Here is a 16,207-nt window from a genome sequence, read left to right as displayed (position 1 = left end):
GAATAAAGCAGTGAATATATTTGATCTCTTAAACATGTTGACTTAGCTTAAGTATAGGGGTTTACAGGTCACATCAGACAGCAGATTAACGGTACATACAGCCCAACTGTTCAGCTCAAAATTTACTGAAGACCAAACACTACATAATATGCTTGGAGAATGGGACAAAAACACAGGATTCTAAGGAGCCAATAGCTTTCACCACAAGATCACAACTTGAAATCCAATCCGCTTTGGTGAAGGTTACTATCCAACTACCACGGAGTTACCGATGCAATGTTAACAAATAGCCAAAACTGGCTCTATGAGAAGAGCCATTAACATCCTTTTCTAAATCTGTATATTCTATTTGTCAAACAAGAAAACCGCCAGCCAAAACAATCTTAACTTGTCCAAATAAAATCGTCCTGAACTAACAACATACTCTTCCTGATCCTTTTCTTAATCAACAGAATCTCCTCTGTCTGGAGACACAAACAAGTTACAAGGCTAGCTAAGTTATAAACTTCTTAACTTCCTGTAAATAAAACAGCAGGTTTGTGGTACAAGATGAGGTAATTCAAAGAAGTAGGGTAAGCTACCTCTCACTTACCACAGGACAGAGGTACATAAACGGCTGTTACTGTGTTGCAGCTGACATAACAGAAGTCCCTCCCATGTAACTTCTTACCAAGTCTGTACTTTTAGAATAAGGAGGGAGTGGGGTAGAAATTTCAGCAGTAGAAAGGTCTCTACCGAGAATACTGCGTACTTCGATGTGCCTGTGGAGGGACTTGAGTCAAGAACCTTAACTGATCTCAGTCATCAACACAGACTGAAGGAAGACAAATGGAATACTTTACAAACTCACTAACCAACATGAACAGTAACAAAGTGGAACCTGATCTATCACATAAACCACAGGTATAAGACCTCCCTAGAAGGCTTATAGAATATAAGAATTCTGGACTAACAAAATAGGTAAGCGGGCTGTAAAATCTAGAAGCATACAATTTGAATCAAGACACCAAAGGACCAGATGTGCAAGAGAATTTAGCAAGACTTTCTGTACAGGAACAGCAGTGGTTTTTTGATCATCTTGAAGGACTTCCTTGACTCTGACTTTCCCTACATGTACACCTCTTTCTAATCAACCCCAAAACAACCTCTTCTCTTCTCCGCTTGCCATCTTCATCTGTACTGCCCAACACTTAAGAAATATCCATCTTTCATCTTATCTTCCTCTTCCACTTCTGCAATGTCACTTACAATCAAGTAGCCAACTAATTTTGGCCAAATCAAGCAGCATTTAAGATATTATTAAAAATAAGTATATACCTTGGTTTTACACTTTTCCTCTTCTCATATAAAGAGCATACAGCAGAAGGCATGCAATATTAAAACAGAAAACAAACAAGTTCCACCTCAAGATGTAGTCTTCCAAGGACATGATTAACAGATAAGCACAGGAAAGCTCACACTTGTCTCCATTACTAAGAAATGATTGTGTTAGCCATGAAGACCATGTCCAGCATCTTGAAAGAATCCAAATGTAATCTCCCCATTGCCATTTTATTTCTCCTCTATTCTTATTATTGTAACTTATGTGCTTGATTTCTACACCTGGCTAACATATTTACCTGAAAAAACTGCCAGCCTACAAAGTTTTTACTTTTTCTGGATACATAATTCTGGACTGCAGCAAGACAAAAGGAAGTTTGGACTTCACAGAAATTATGCCTTCCAGCTTTAGTCTACTTTCCAATAAACAACAAAGGGAGAAGAAAACCCATGCAAGAAAAAGAAAACCCCAGACCCTCAAAGACACAGAAGGCCTTTTAAGAAAAGTGGATGCACCTGAACCAATATTTTTAATAAGCCTGTGTTAATAACCTTTAAAAAGCAAAATCTGTGACAAAAAAAAAAAATCTTTAAAACACTTCATACATAGAAAAACTTCTGTGCAGCCTATATCTAGTACATTTTACTGAATTTATTGATCACCTCTTACTTCATTAAGCAAGAGGGCTATGAGAGGACATAATTTCATACTAGACACCATACCGAGGAGGTAGATGGAATTCATATACAATAAACAAACTTGTAAGCCATATCTTCTCTGCTTAGCAAGACTCATCCCATAGAGTACAGAATGACAGCACCATCTACTCTTAAATGGCTATCATATGTGTTTGACATGGAACACCATCACAATGTAAGCTTTTTGTTTAGCCATTTGTACGTAATCTGACTCACTCTATCTTGTTCCATCCACAGGATCTTTGAGAACTAAAATTCATGACAAATTCTTCACAATAGAGTAATTTTGGTGTTATCAGGCAAATAAAATCACATGTATATTGGCACTGGTTCCTAAATGTACCATCACCATAAAAGTTAAAAGATAATTCAATAACCCTAATAGGTTAAAAAGTATACCAATCAAATATGTACAAAGTATGCTTCCAAATGCAGCCAGTTTCTCTTTTTCCTTATGATCTTCTATTCAGAAACCACAGAGATACTAACAGAAAACAAAACATAAATGTAAGATTGAAAACCACAGAAACTGGCCAGGTGTCAACATAAGAGGCAGCTTTTGGCTTGCCTTCTTTAAAAAACTGTCTACGCTTCAATTGGACGGTCATTTTAGAAACATCTTCAAAAACACTTATTTAAATGATCACTCCTACATTTGCATTATGACATTAACAAATAACGTACTTAGGTTAATGCAGGCATATTTGGAAGCAAAGTTTAAAACATTAACAGCTTCTTTTACTAACTTACCAAGAATTAACACTATTAAGTATGTGGAAGCACTGCAGAGCAAACAGGTACCTAGTCACTGGGCTCAAACACGTACATATACCTTCATTCGACTTTAAACTAGGACATGCATACAGATAAAACATCACCAGTATATGAAAGAGGATGCACTGAAGTCACAAAGATGTAGACTTCAAGTTGTAACGGCACGACACAAACTGCTGGAACAATGCTTACACTTACTGGGGTTGTTTTTTGTTTCTGACTGCAGTCAGAATGCAGTTTGTATAGGAAACACAACTAACAACTTTAGCAAAGGAAAAACATTTCTATTATACTCCCTCAAGCTTCAAACTCCATCAGTCAGGCAAAATAATACTACTTGTCATCTTCTGAAATACAAATTCAGGGAGCCTGAAGTAGTAACTGTGATTCAGTGCACTTCATTACTATGTTTTGTTTTAAAATCCTTCTTTTCCCATCATCTCACAAGAATGGCCCAAATAAATGGCAGTAAATATGCTAACTGCGCCTTCTTCAAAAACTGCTTCACAAAAAGACATCCTTATATCACCACTGTTACCCTTATGCAGGAAATGAAGTGCGTAGTTGGAAAGCAGAAAGCAACTCTAGCAACTAGATACAGTTACTAAGGCACTGTTTGAATGACTGTACAGAGCATAGAGCAGTCTCTGAAAAATTGACACAGAAACTGGCTTTAATTTATCGCTAACTGTAAGCAGAACCATAAGTAAATCTGGATTTCATACAAGATAGGGAAGTCAAAATAAAACCTGTTTACATAATGCAACCATTTATGTCAAATTTCCCTTACCATAAAAAGTTCTTATTTCCTTTGCAACACAATGACTTCTGTACATACAACAAATGGGATATTAAAAAAAGAGCCCAGAGGCTCAGTGCTGAACGGTTCTTCCAGAGGTTCTGGTAACAATGCATCTGCAGCGAAAACATTCCTTTACTTACTTATGAATTCAAACACAAAAAGCATCCATCAAAATCTTTACTAATCAGAAAAATAGTTCAAACAGTGTATTTTGCTCCTTTTATGCAAATTGCTCCAAGTATATTCACAATTGGACAGTCTCTACATACTTAAAAAAAAAAAAAAATCCTTAGACCTTAAGCAAGCTTCAGACCCCCTATCAAGCACAGGAGACTACCACACTATACTGAAGAGCTATAAACATTGCTGAAGATCCGGAAGGAATATATGTATAAATCAAACATAACAGCAGTGACATTTACAAGAACATAGACATTTCACTGCTTCTACCAACACTTTCACCATCTGTAAAACTATACTGCAATCCTGCCTCTGAGCTCAGGTGCAGACAGAATGGCAAGGATTCAATCCTCCATTCACTTCCTCTCCATCTCCCATTCCCCACTCTCTCCTTTAAAAAGGGGAGACTCTGGAAAAAATATTGTATCTTTTATTCGAATAGATTCAAAGTTATACCACACATGGTATATACAACATTGCTGCACCCTTTCCCAAAACAAAACTGCAGATTTTGCAGAGAGGTTCTTGAAATATTTTTTTTTAAAATATGAGGTAATAAAATCAAATATTAATAACCTCTTCACTCACCACCAAGGGCACACATAAAGTGGACATTAATCCCAGTTATTAAAGCTGAACCATTGCAAATCAGGAATACATTAGGTTTCTGAAAAGGTTCCTCGGTACCAAACTAACTTTATCATCACGCTAACATCACACAATGTCTCAGAAAAGTTAATATTGCTTTGCTCCATTTCATCACTTGCGAAAGCTCTAAGTCAATATTCATCATGGCTCTGACAATTTTAAGAACTGGGGTAGGGAGGTCAAGCTCAATCCAAGTAACAGTCTCTCTCTCTCTCTCTCTCTCTGTGTGTGCCAGAGTAAAAACTACATATTGTAAGGCCCTGTGAACAAGTAATTACAATGAAATGAATGTTTTATGAAGGAAATGCACTTGGTTTTAAAGGTCACAAAGTGACAGATAAGAGCACACAGTGGAACAAATCCAGCAAATTACTGATTGACCTGCAAGGTCAATGAATCCAAACAATAAATATTTCTGCTCTTTAAATAATTAAAAATGTCAAAACACAATGGCTGCAGACAAACAGTGTTAAGAACGCAGACAGGCCGGACAATCTAATTCATATTTAAATATTTCGCTTACCTGTCCTGTGACTGCTCCTCATACATCCTTTCCTTTCCTTCTTTGAAGAGTCTTATAGCCCGTTTCGATTTTTTCATGAGACTGTCAATGTAGATTTTAAAATACTCATTCTCACTGAGTTGTGCAAGTTTCTGGTTGTCATCATATTTGCTCAATATAAGTCGCAAATGTTGGTAAGTGTCAGGTAAAATGTCAAGTATGTAAGGTGGGCTGTTTTTGAGTTGAAGCTTTGGGTTTTGGCACAATCTTACCTATAAGCAAAAACAAGAGAATGTAAAAGACAGGAAATATGTTGGGGCAAAAACTGATCTGACATCTTAAAATTAATAGGTGTAAGCATACTTCTCTAACCTCCAGGCACAAAGAATTAAATCCTACTTCATATATATTCCATGAAATCCCAACATAGTCTTTAATGTCAAAGGATGTAAAATTTAACTTAATCCCGTCACATCTATGAAAAGCAAACAAGCTTACCTACATAGTTTGGGGTTTTGCTTTTAAGGTAAGAATGTCTTTGCCTGCCTACTATGTGCTAAGGAGTATATTAGCCAAACACAGTGTGCAACTAATGCCAAGAGCAGTAGTTTCGTACAGATTTATTTGCTGCAGGTGAACTTCATTATGGATTTTTAAATGTCTACTAAGAACTGACCCTATAAATTACCTTGTCATCTGCAGGCTTTCTCTTTTCTCTATCCAGCAATATAACCTCTTAGAAGCTACAGGAATTTAAACTTTGAGAGGTCTACACATATCAAAATGGTCTGAATGTTGCCAGTGGTTCAAAAGCTATTAGCTACGACAGACAGAAATTAAGTCATTCACAAACAGGTATCATTAACCAGGAAACAAAACATTATAAACTCAATGTTTTCCAGTTCATGGTTGTAATAGAAGATAACATCTTAATGGCCTTTGAATCATCACATTCCTAAATGGCACAAAAATTAATTGAATAACATATGTTACTTAAAAGAATAAGCTTCAGATTAATTGAACACCTTTATTTGAATCTAGTCTCCACTGGAAATGCTTCTGGAAGATGGTGGTACTGGTTTTGTTTCCTGAACATATGCAACGGTAGTGTAATTAACTCCTGGCTACCTAAGTTCTCTGGTAGTTTGTTCTGTAATGTTCTGTACTAGAAAGCAAAAGGGATTGAAACTAACAGGTAGTTTTTGAGTGCTATTGCGTTGAGCTATCCATGCTTCGCTGAAACACTGCAGAGGGACACGTTCTAGACAGGTGTGTGCAGCTGTACATATGCAAATACTTACGAAAAATTAAGTTCATGTGGTATAAAAGTTTTATAGGTATCCTTTGGAGATTGCCACATTATATATTATCAACTAATATTACATACTAGTGGCTTTGACATTCTTTTAAGGTAACTAATGAGGCTGTAGAAACATCTTAATACTGCTGAAGCAAGCAGGCTCCTATATTTCTACTAACATATCAGAAGTACATTCTTGAGCATTTCTGGGGGATAAAATAAACGTGTATCCTATAACATTCACCTCTCTAAACTCAAAGCTGTATCGCTATTGCTGACCCCTCCTTTAATTTCTAGATCTACACTGTTAAGAAATTCACTGCCTTAAGACTGTTGCCACCAACAGACATTCATGCACCACAAACAGCAAAGCAATCACATAATTGTTTCTTCCCTCTGAAACATACACACAAAAACACACCAGGCAATTAGATTTAGGTAACTGGGGTCACAGTGGAGACAAGAGTAGATGAAAGTCAAGCACTGACAAGTTTTAAAAAAAGAAGTCTAGCACCATTAGAACAGTGCAAACTCATAGCTACTATAGAAACATGACATTTGCAATAGCTCCCCTCATTTCACTGATCAATTTCTTAGTATTATCCATTTATTAGGATTATTTAGTAATTTCTGTTATTATTTAGTACTCACTATTTAGCAATTGCTTTAGTAATTTCTATTATTCTTTCACCTACTAGACCAAGTAATGGATCAGGAAACCTTCTGATGTGTTGTAGAACAGACAGTCCTTCCCACAGAGAAATTTACAACCTCAGCAGGAAACAAAAATACAGCAGATAGATGCAGGCAAATATGAATAAATGAGCACAACACTGTTCAACATACTAAAGAGTGGTTCAGGGCAGTTAAGTATTTCTAGATATAAAGAGCAAAGGGAAGTTTCAAGGCAAGCTCTACAATGATTTAGTCGTACATAAAGGAATTCCTCCTAAGTTGAGGAAGAAGCTGGAAACAAACAAACAAAAAAAAATGTAAAGCATAAAGATGTTTGGTCATCTCTTCATCAGGTGATGAAGTCTGGAACTACAATCCATAACTGCAAAAGCGAGACAGCAAGAGACTCTGAAACTGAAAATAACTTGTTTATATTTCATATGATAAAGAGAAGGTTATCAGGATACAGAAAAAGAAAAACATGGTCCAAGTCATGGGTTAGGAGATGCCTGCAGCAGCAACCTCAAAGAATAAAGGCTGGATATGATGGCATTCTTTCAAGCGCAGAAAAGCAAAGCTGAACTTACCGATATACAACAATAAAAACTGAATGAGAGTTTTAGATTGATGCAGAACGTTATATTTGTCTGTGAATCACATCTCAATCTGAAAGATTCACACACAGCTTGTAAAAGAGCAGTTCAAGTAAAGGAGTTGCCTGAGTGAAGGCAGGATGATGGTATCACACCAGAAGATCAAGAAAGGAACTAACAAGAGAGGCTTATGAAGTAGATTAAACACTTTCTTTTAGTTGCGCTGAAGTTAAGCTGACAGCTTGAATTCTTTAAGGAGATTTCAGAAACATAAGCAAAGAATTTTACATGTGTATACAGATCTGAAGATCATCCATGCAGAGGCATACATGAATTTCTTTTTGTAGAAGAGTTAGCAGAACCAGAACCTCAAAGAGAGAAGTGAGAACTTTTACGGAAAATGTAGACATTTTTCTTGTGAACTTTTGTCCTCTGCAATTTCTGATTTAGCGAAAACTTGAAACAAGATTGACGTTCTCCTAAAGCCAACTACAGATGACACAAATCAACATCACTGATTAGGCACTACAACTATCTGGAGCAACATGCATAAGGGTAAAAAAAAAAAAAGAAAAAAACCCAACAGCTGAAAGGAGGAAAATATTTATTCAAGGGGAAAAAACAACTCAGCAATGAGCGCCAACCACAAGCAGAGAAGACTCTAATAATTTTGAACTGCTCATTTATCCTAACCTAAGTTTAGCGACCAAAGAATTCATTCTCTCTCTGAGGTGTACCTCTTCGATCAGATGTGCCAACATGCAGAACAGAAGTGGTTTCATATATATTAGGAACAACATTAAAAATATAAAGACACCAGGAAAAAGCAAATTGCTTATGCTGGTTGGTGTATTTTCAACAGTCGGTCCATTCAACTATACAAAAAGTACATCCAGTTATAAAGAAGAATTAGTTTCTCTTTCTGATGTTCTACAAAGCCTTCTTCAGTCCAGTATCATTACATACAGCCATACACACATCAAAACAGGATCCTGTGGTCATCATGGTTTACAAGGCTTCACCCTCTGCTGCATTTATAAGGATAAATACAGCACATTACTAGAACCTCCAACTCCAGAACAAGCCTTTAAGTCATGCAAAAAATTATTCTACAGTACAACTCAATTAGTCTTATGCATTCTCATTGAAAAAATGCTAACATTTAGTTCAAGTCAGTGATCCAGTGAAATAGTACAAGGCTTTCTTCACTTTATAGAGTACACAACGTTTCAGTCCAAAGGAAGTAAGTTCGTAAAGACGGCTAGTAAACCATATGGTTTCCAGAGTCAGGATGTCCTGACACATACCACAGCAGTTCACAATTAAAAGAAAGACATCTGCTGACGCAAAAGATTTACCAATGCACCAGAAGTGGCGCACATACCTTTCTTCAAAAGAAAACAGAACTCAAAACAAAAGAAAAAAAACCCAGCCAAAAATAAAGACCTCCATATTGCGCTTTACAAAGCAGCCCTCACCAACACTTTAGGAGCGGACATGAATCATATCACTGTGAGATTTGTGTATTGTTATGACTGGAAGTAAGCATGTATATATTTAGTAAGCATTCAGTGTAAAAAATGAAAAGGAGTCAGTCAGCAAGTTAGTCAGAAATGTCTGTCACTGAGATAAACTGAGACAAAGCTACGCTCCTTTCACTACCTCACTCCGGGTAAATGCAGGTACTTACTCCAAAATCACAGAAACAATAGAGTGCAATTCTGATTGTGAAGAACTAAGGTATCACCCGCACCTACCAGAAACAGGTTTTGAAACAGTTAATTCAGGAACTTCCAAGGCAAGCTTACTCTAGTGCCAATGGAGGAAAAACCCAACCTCCTCTTCCTCCCCAGCCAAGACAAATGCCACTACTCAGAACATTTTTGAAAACATTTTACTTAAATTATAAGGCATTATGTCATAGCATCTCAGAGATGAGAGTAATGCATTCCTGTCGTATTTAGACAACGAATTTCATATTGAAAACTGTACGTCTATTCACTTTTTAAAGCAAACAATGAAGTTGAAAGCCCTGGCCTCATTCGACAAAAGAACTTCTGTTCATGCAAAGTATAGCAGCCCTAACACAATCTGTTTAAACACCTAATGCTAGTCAAAGACAATACAAGGAAAGTAACACAGCTAAAACAGAGTAAGTATCTAATGAGTAGGACATCCGCTAAACACCGCTTTGAGCTGCAGCGAACGGACTATAACAATCAGAGCACCAGTGCTTGCACACTTCCAAAACCACACTTGTGAACCTTCTACTGAACTAGTACCTTCCACCATGCAGTATAAAAAAGGCCAAACACTTTGACACAGCATAAAGTTAGCTCTGCAGTAAGATACCATAACAATTCTCCAGAAAAACCACAACACACAATGCTACCAACAATGAATTCTGAGGAACTTAATCAGAGAGGGGCTAATCAAGAAAACGGATGAAATCTTAACATTATGCCCCTTCATCATACAGCCCCCTGCCAGAAATTACATTAAATGCAATGCATTTTATTTTCCACAGAAAGATGGAAAGAGATGGACTTTCTTTCTGAAAGAAGCCTTCTCATTAAAACATAAATAGAGGTGATCGATCACTGATCTTTTTCAGCTGAGAATACAGTAAGTGCTTGTTCAACAGCTACCACACTGCAACTGTGTCATATGTTTCCATACTGGAGGAATAAGCAATAACAATGCTGATGTTCTGATGCAAAACGACAGCTGACTTCAGAGACTCATTTATAGTTTCTTCTAATTAGAAAATGAGAAGCTTCCATTTCTCTGCTTAAATGTTTATTCTTTTTCCACAAACAGCGTGTGCAGGACATATCAACTTTGACCAGGTACTACACTGAAGAACACCACGGTTATGATTGATGATTGTCTTTTCTAGATCCTTTGTGGAACCATGACCTTTAATTCACTTGGAAGGTTGCACATTAATGTAACAAGTACATAAAATGTTGCAAAGAATAACCCACAAGCACACAGTTTCAACTGCTGTGCTCTGTATATTTACTTAGATGCTGTTGAAAACTTGGATGCTGACAAATATGTATTTGAAGAAAACCACATTACTAAGTTACAGAGGTAATACAGCTTTTACTCACTAAGTCAATGGTATGAGCTTTGGAGACACGCTCTAATTTGCTCTTAGCTAATTATTAAATAGCAAATCAAACTACCATCCCCATTTATATAGTTGAAGTCAAACAACTGGGTGGGCCATGACAGACCGCCCAAACAGTTTAGACAATATTGTTAATCTTCACAGGAGAAAATATAACTGTTTTCAGGCCCAAGGCATAAGAGTACTAAAAAGTGACTGAAAGTTGCTGAAATATTCCTGGTTTAAAAAAATCCTGTTCAAAATAAGTCACAATTTTATTGGCTTGAAACCCACAACAGTAAGGTGTGCACAAGAGTACTGCCAACTCTTAATAACCTGAGCAGTATATTAACTTAACTACTCCCATGTTTACATAATAGGCATTCTCTCCCAAAGTTGTTCTCAAGATAACCATTATCCTCTAGTAATAATACATGGATAGTTTCTAGATTTTAAAATCATTAGGTTTAGAATTTCAGAAAAATAAATCCTATGCAATTTATGCATAGTTTAAAGGAAGACAGAGTTATTTGGTAACAATACTTTTTTTATTTACATGATATGAACTTTCTGAAAGTTCAGAGATATATGGTCAACTTGATTATACAATGCTATAACTAGCACTGGAAAGCAAGGCTAGCCTTCCAAACCATAAAAGGAATATCGTCCTTTGCACTGCAAAGAAGTTAAACAAAATACTTTTGGTTCTTAATGGTAAAGCTACTGCCTACCCATGAGAAAAGCAGCAGGGAAACTCAACACTGATGCTGAAAGCTGATGCCCCTTTGGTAAAGCAGTTAGCATTGTAAATTCATATGAAGAAAGACGTAAGAGTAAACCTCAAAAAGTACAGATCCCAGTGGATGAAGTATAAAAAAGAAGACGCAGATGTAAGATATACAGACAGATAACAATTCACTTTCACTGATTACTTACAATATATTTTTTTTTAATTCCCTGCAGGTATGTTGCTCACAGGTAACTTTTACAAACAGGGGGTCTAACCAGGAGCACTCTCCCAACATTCTGTCCTGCTAAAGAACTCTTTCAAAACCCTTGATTTTTTCAAACCAGTAACAGAAGTTTAAAGAGAAAACACTTAAGCAGAACTGCAACCTTCTGCCTATTCTAAAGTTGAAGCATCAGCCCATGAAAAAGAAACATTACCATGAACTCTAAACAATTCCAAAGCATGACATACAACCAATTTTACACAGAGAAGTTTGCATGGTATCTAAGTAGCCAGAACTTTTACATACACCATAAAACTACTCTCTCAGTATAGTTCTTATAGAGTTGCAATATCTGTAGTATTGGTTAATCCCTTATTGTTGAAAACAAATAATTAATACAAAAATTCATCTGCCAAAGGAGGGAGTTACAGAAAGAAATGAATGAAAGGTACAGAATGGTAATTTTAAGAAAGAAAGAAAGAAAGAGAGAAATACAAACCGGAAATTATTGAGCTCTGCCCCTTGTTTTAAAAACTGCTCTTTTTTTATCCTTTGGTCAAGATAATAGCTTTGCTTTGTTTCCATTCTCCCTTTCCCTAACATCTTTAGGATGGGAGAAAACTTTAGCTACCTCACTGCAGCAAAAAGATGGTTATCACAGCTATTATAGTTAAAGAATAAACAAGGATAATGACTATTATTACAACAAGCAAAATAGGCCTCAAAGCCACAATATTACCACGGGTGGAACCCCACTGACTTTGCAGAGCCTACTGCCTTCACTAGGTATTAATTTGATCAGTGAACCACCACAGAGATCAGTCATAGGACACACTCCAGAAATGGGATTTGAAACAACAGTTGATCGAGCAGGTTTCTATTTCTGATTCTAATCCTTGATTTTGATCTAGGCAGAGGAGAAAATGACCTTCGTGTACCTACTGCCACATAAGGCTAAGAGACTTAAATTTTTTTGCCAACATATCAAATTTGCTGAACCGCATCCTTTCACTATAAGTACCAAAAGCTAAAAACTCAGGCAGCAAGCTACAGCATTCTCACACTATGACATCATCCTGTCTGGTATACTTTAATATAATTTGGAAATAAAATTTGATTAACTGAAAGCAGCTTAAAGAGGATACATTAAAGATCCAAATTGAGGACACTTATCCAGTAAAATGAAAAAGAAAGCACAGCGCAACGTCCAGCCTTTCCAGTGACTTCTACAGAACAGGCCTTACTGGCTGTTCTGATGCTTTGTTGTAACAGGGACAAATACAGTGATCCGATGTTAGCTGACTAAAAGCAACCCACAAGTCCAAGCACCGGGGTTTATGTTTTCTGGTAACCATGAATACACAAACCAATCTGGGGACAACCTTACCGTATAGATTTGTAAATGGCCTGACACAGGGGGAAATTAAGGCATGCATTCCGCACGTGGTTTCAGTGAGGACGAACCAGGTTCCTGGATTCCAAGACAAGAACTTCCTTCCACTGAAGCAGAGTGCCTGCTTCCAAGTGTTTATACTTGTAGTTCTTATTACAAGATGATCACAGTTTAGAGCATCCTGATCATGAGCAGGGAAATGCCAACAAAGTCTTTGCAATGATAACCGTTTCTATCAAAGCTTATGGTCATCATCAGAAGCTGTGGTGGAAATACAGACACTATCCTTGGAGCATCAAAAAGGAGAGCATACACAGACTCAATCAAATACCATGAAATTACCACTTGTCAAGGCATATAATATGAAATAATCTCCACCATGTCAGTATAACTACTTATGAACTTTAAGAAATGTTAAACATCTGCATTTTACATGAGCCACAGAGAAAGAAAACAGTTACACTAACTCATGAAGAATCACTGAGTTAATATCTGGTAACTCTCTTGCCATACAGGCCCAAGGCTAGCAGCTAGTAATGCTCACTCCCCAGCAGTTTCAAGAGGAAACTCTCAAGTATCATCACCTCATATGCAAAGCAGAGTGCCTGCATCTCCCAAAGGGTTATCCGTATTATAATTAAACCGTTCCTACCACTGGCAAGGATCTCTCTTAGTTATTCTATCATCATACAAGCTGTCGGTCTGTATAATGCTAAACAAAATGTATCAGGCTGGGGCAGAGAACCTTAAGATCTAAAAAACTATGGTCTATCCCCCCCACTTCCTGAAAAATTAGTTTCAGTACAGTGTATTTCTAGTTTCAGAATGAAGAGTAGATGTACTTAGACGTCATTAAAAATGCAGATCACGCACTTAAAAAGTTAGGCGTGCCATACTAATCTGTTTACTAAACTGACAAGAGTGACATCCCCCAGTCCCCATGCACATTCCTAAAAGCACAAACGTATCTATGTTGCCATCATGAGCACGTCTCACAAGACAATCAGCTTAACTGAAGTTTCATACTTCAGAGGTCTTGTTTGCAGACTAACAACGTGATCCAACACGAATCGCACAGAATATGTGATTACAAGTCTAAGTCAAGCAGCTTTTCGTTAGGGCAGCTCTTCAAGTTTGAGTCATTTTAAAGGATCTGAAAATAACAATAGCCTAAGGCAAACACACACATTTGTTTTCCCTCCGCAAACCGAGATTAAAATAAAAAAAAAAAAAACATAGCCAGAGGCCATAGGGAAAAAAAAAAAAGACGACAAATGGTGCTTAAATAACCTAAAACATAAGTCCGCTTACTTCCCCAGGCAGGCGCAGCCTAGCAGCAGGAAGACGCCGTTTCCCCAGTGTGTACCTATTTAAATAGCCCCATTCTTCGCCGTGGGTACAGACACTCACCACTTTGTCCATAAGCTTCCAGGTCTTCTCCACAGTCCTCCGGTCGGCAGCTGCCTGCTTGGGGGGCCCCACCGCATCCTGAATGGCATCGATGAAGCCCAGGATCCGTCCCTTGCGCGGGTTCCGGCCGTTGAGGGAATTGGCCATCTGGGAGCCAAGCTGGCCGCAACGACAGAGAAACAGAGACTCACAAGGTGCTCCCAAAACATCTTGTCATAAAACTCGCCGCAGCCAGTGAGGTAACACTTCCTTCATCACAGGCAGGAAAGGGCAAGACCGGGGCATGTTTAGGAACAAGTTTTAACTTTTCACGACACACAGCGTAAACCCACCTGGCCCCGGCTTAGACCGGCAGAAGCCATCCCGGATTGATTGTCAACACCAACAACAAGCGGGAGGGGGGAACCCGGCCCCGGCCGCGGCCGCCCGAGGGCCCGGCCCGGCCCACCCCGCGCCCGGCGCCGCGCCGCTCCCCGGCCCCCGCCGGCCCCGCCGCCCGGCCCGGCCCGGCCCCGCCGCACCGGGCACATGCCCCTCACCAGACAACAAAAGCGGAAGACGCGGAGCGGCCGCGGCGGGGGAAGGAGGAGGAGGAGGGGGGAGCAGAAAGGCAGCAGGCAGGCAGGGATCCTCAAGGCACGGGAGCGCCCGGGCAGCGGGGGCAGGCGGGCAGGGAGCCGGCTGCCGCCGGCGCACCCATACGTACGGATCGGCACCGCACGGCGTCGTGCCAGGAGCCAGAGGAGCCGCCGAGGACAGCCAGGAGCAGGCGGGGAAGGGGCGGGGGGAGGAAGGCTCCGCAGCCCCCCGCGGCGGCCGCTTCCCCCCGTCCTCAGCCCGGAGCGGCGGCGGAGCGTCTTGTCAGATGAGGCTCGGCTCTCCTCCCTCCGGCGGCAGCTTCACCGCCCCGGGAGGCAGGCGGAGCGCATCCCGCACCCCGTCCCGCCGCCGCGCCGGGGCGGGAGGGGGGTGGGGGGTGGTAAGCGTTGCCGATCACCACGCGCGAACGCGGCGCCGGCTCCACGCACACACCGGCCGCCCCGTGGGACTCTGCCCTGTGGCGCTGCTGCTCCTGCTGCTGGTGGTGACGGGCGGCCGCTGCCCCGCGGGGAAACACGGGCAGCTACTGCCCCGCCGCCCGCATCGCCCTGCCCGCACCACAGCCCAGCCCGCCCGCCGCTGGGTGGGTGGGTACGTGCGCGCGTGTGTGGAGAGAGAGCCCTACACATGCAAGAGAGAAATATAGACATAGATCTATATATATATGCACACACGCACAGGTCTGTATGTGGTACCGCTCGCAGCCCCCAGCACGCTCTGGTCTCCCCTCACTCCTAGAAAGTGAGGCTGGCTCCCCAGCGGCCCCGCCGCCGCCGCCCCCGTCCCCTCCCCCTCCCCGCGGCCGCTCCCCTCCTCGGAACATGCCCACCCCCCGGGACAACACTCGGCACCGCGCATGCGCGCCGCGGGGAGGGGGCGCGGTAACGCCGGGGAACCGAGCCCTCTTCTCGCAGGCGGGAGCCACCGGCTCGGAACAGCCAATCCGAAGAGGAAACTGTGTTTGCTTGACGTGCCCACCAGCAAATGAGCGTGGAGTTCGAGAACAGGGCGGGGTGGAGGCTGAGAGAAGGCTTCAGAGCTGGGGAGGGGGCGGGGGCTGGCAGGCGGAGAGCTGACCAGTGGTTGGCCTCGGAGTGAGGGAGGTGGAGCTTCCGGTCCCGCCTCGTCCCGCCTACCCTCCTGCGTGGGGGTTGAGGGGGAACTCTGAGGCCTTCTTGGGGCTCAAGGGGGGCGTCTCCCAGGGGACGCAGAAATCTGATATGGCTGTAGGGGTTTTGGGGGC

The 16,207-nt window shown here is 40.7% G+C and overlaps 1 protein-coding gene across 7 annotated transcripts in view; it reads right to left on the bottom strand.

The window, feature by feature from the left end:
- The window catches only part of CBLB (Cbl proto-oncogene B), a 136,244-nt gene extending 120,490 nt beyond the window's left edge, over window positions 1-15,754 (bottom strand). For 2 of the 7 annotated variants that reach the window (XM_075104486.1, XM_075104507.1), the window contains exons 1-3: window positions 14,697-14,817; window positions 14,365-14,523; window positions 4,947-5,197 (exon numbers count right to left, since the gene is read on the bottom strand). In XM_075104486.1, the coding sequence (XP_074960587.1) occupies window positions 4,947-5,197; window positions 14,365-14,523; window positions 14,697-14,726 (440 nt within the window). In that variant the 5' untranslated portion in view covers window positions 14,727-14,817. Of the gene's footprint in view, window positions 1-4,946; window positions 5,198-14,364; window positions 14,524-14,696; window positions 14,820-14,903; window positions 15,023-15,070; window positions 15,151-15,642 lie in introns of those variants that run through there. The other 5 variants (XM_075104534.1, XM_075104477.1, XM_075104516.1 and 2 more) reach the window with 5 other exon arrangements.
- Window positions 15,755-16,207: the final 453 nt, after the last annotated feature.

This window comes from Phalacrocorax aristotelis, chromosome 1, assembly GCF_949628215.1.
Source record: "Phalacrocorax aristotelis chromosome 1, bGulAri2.1, whole genome shotgun sequence".
In the NCBI taxonomy this organism is placed as follows: Eukaryota; Metazoa; Chordata; class Aves; order Suliformes; family Phalacrocoracidae; genus Phalacrocorax; species Phalacrocorax aristotelis.
This window is presented reverse-complemented; position numbering and strand designations above follow the sequence as displayed.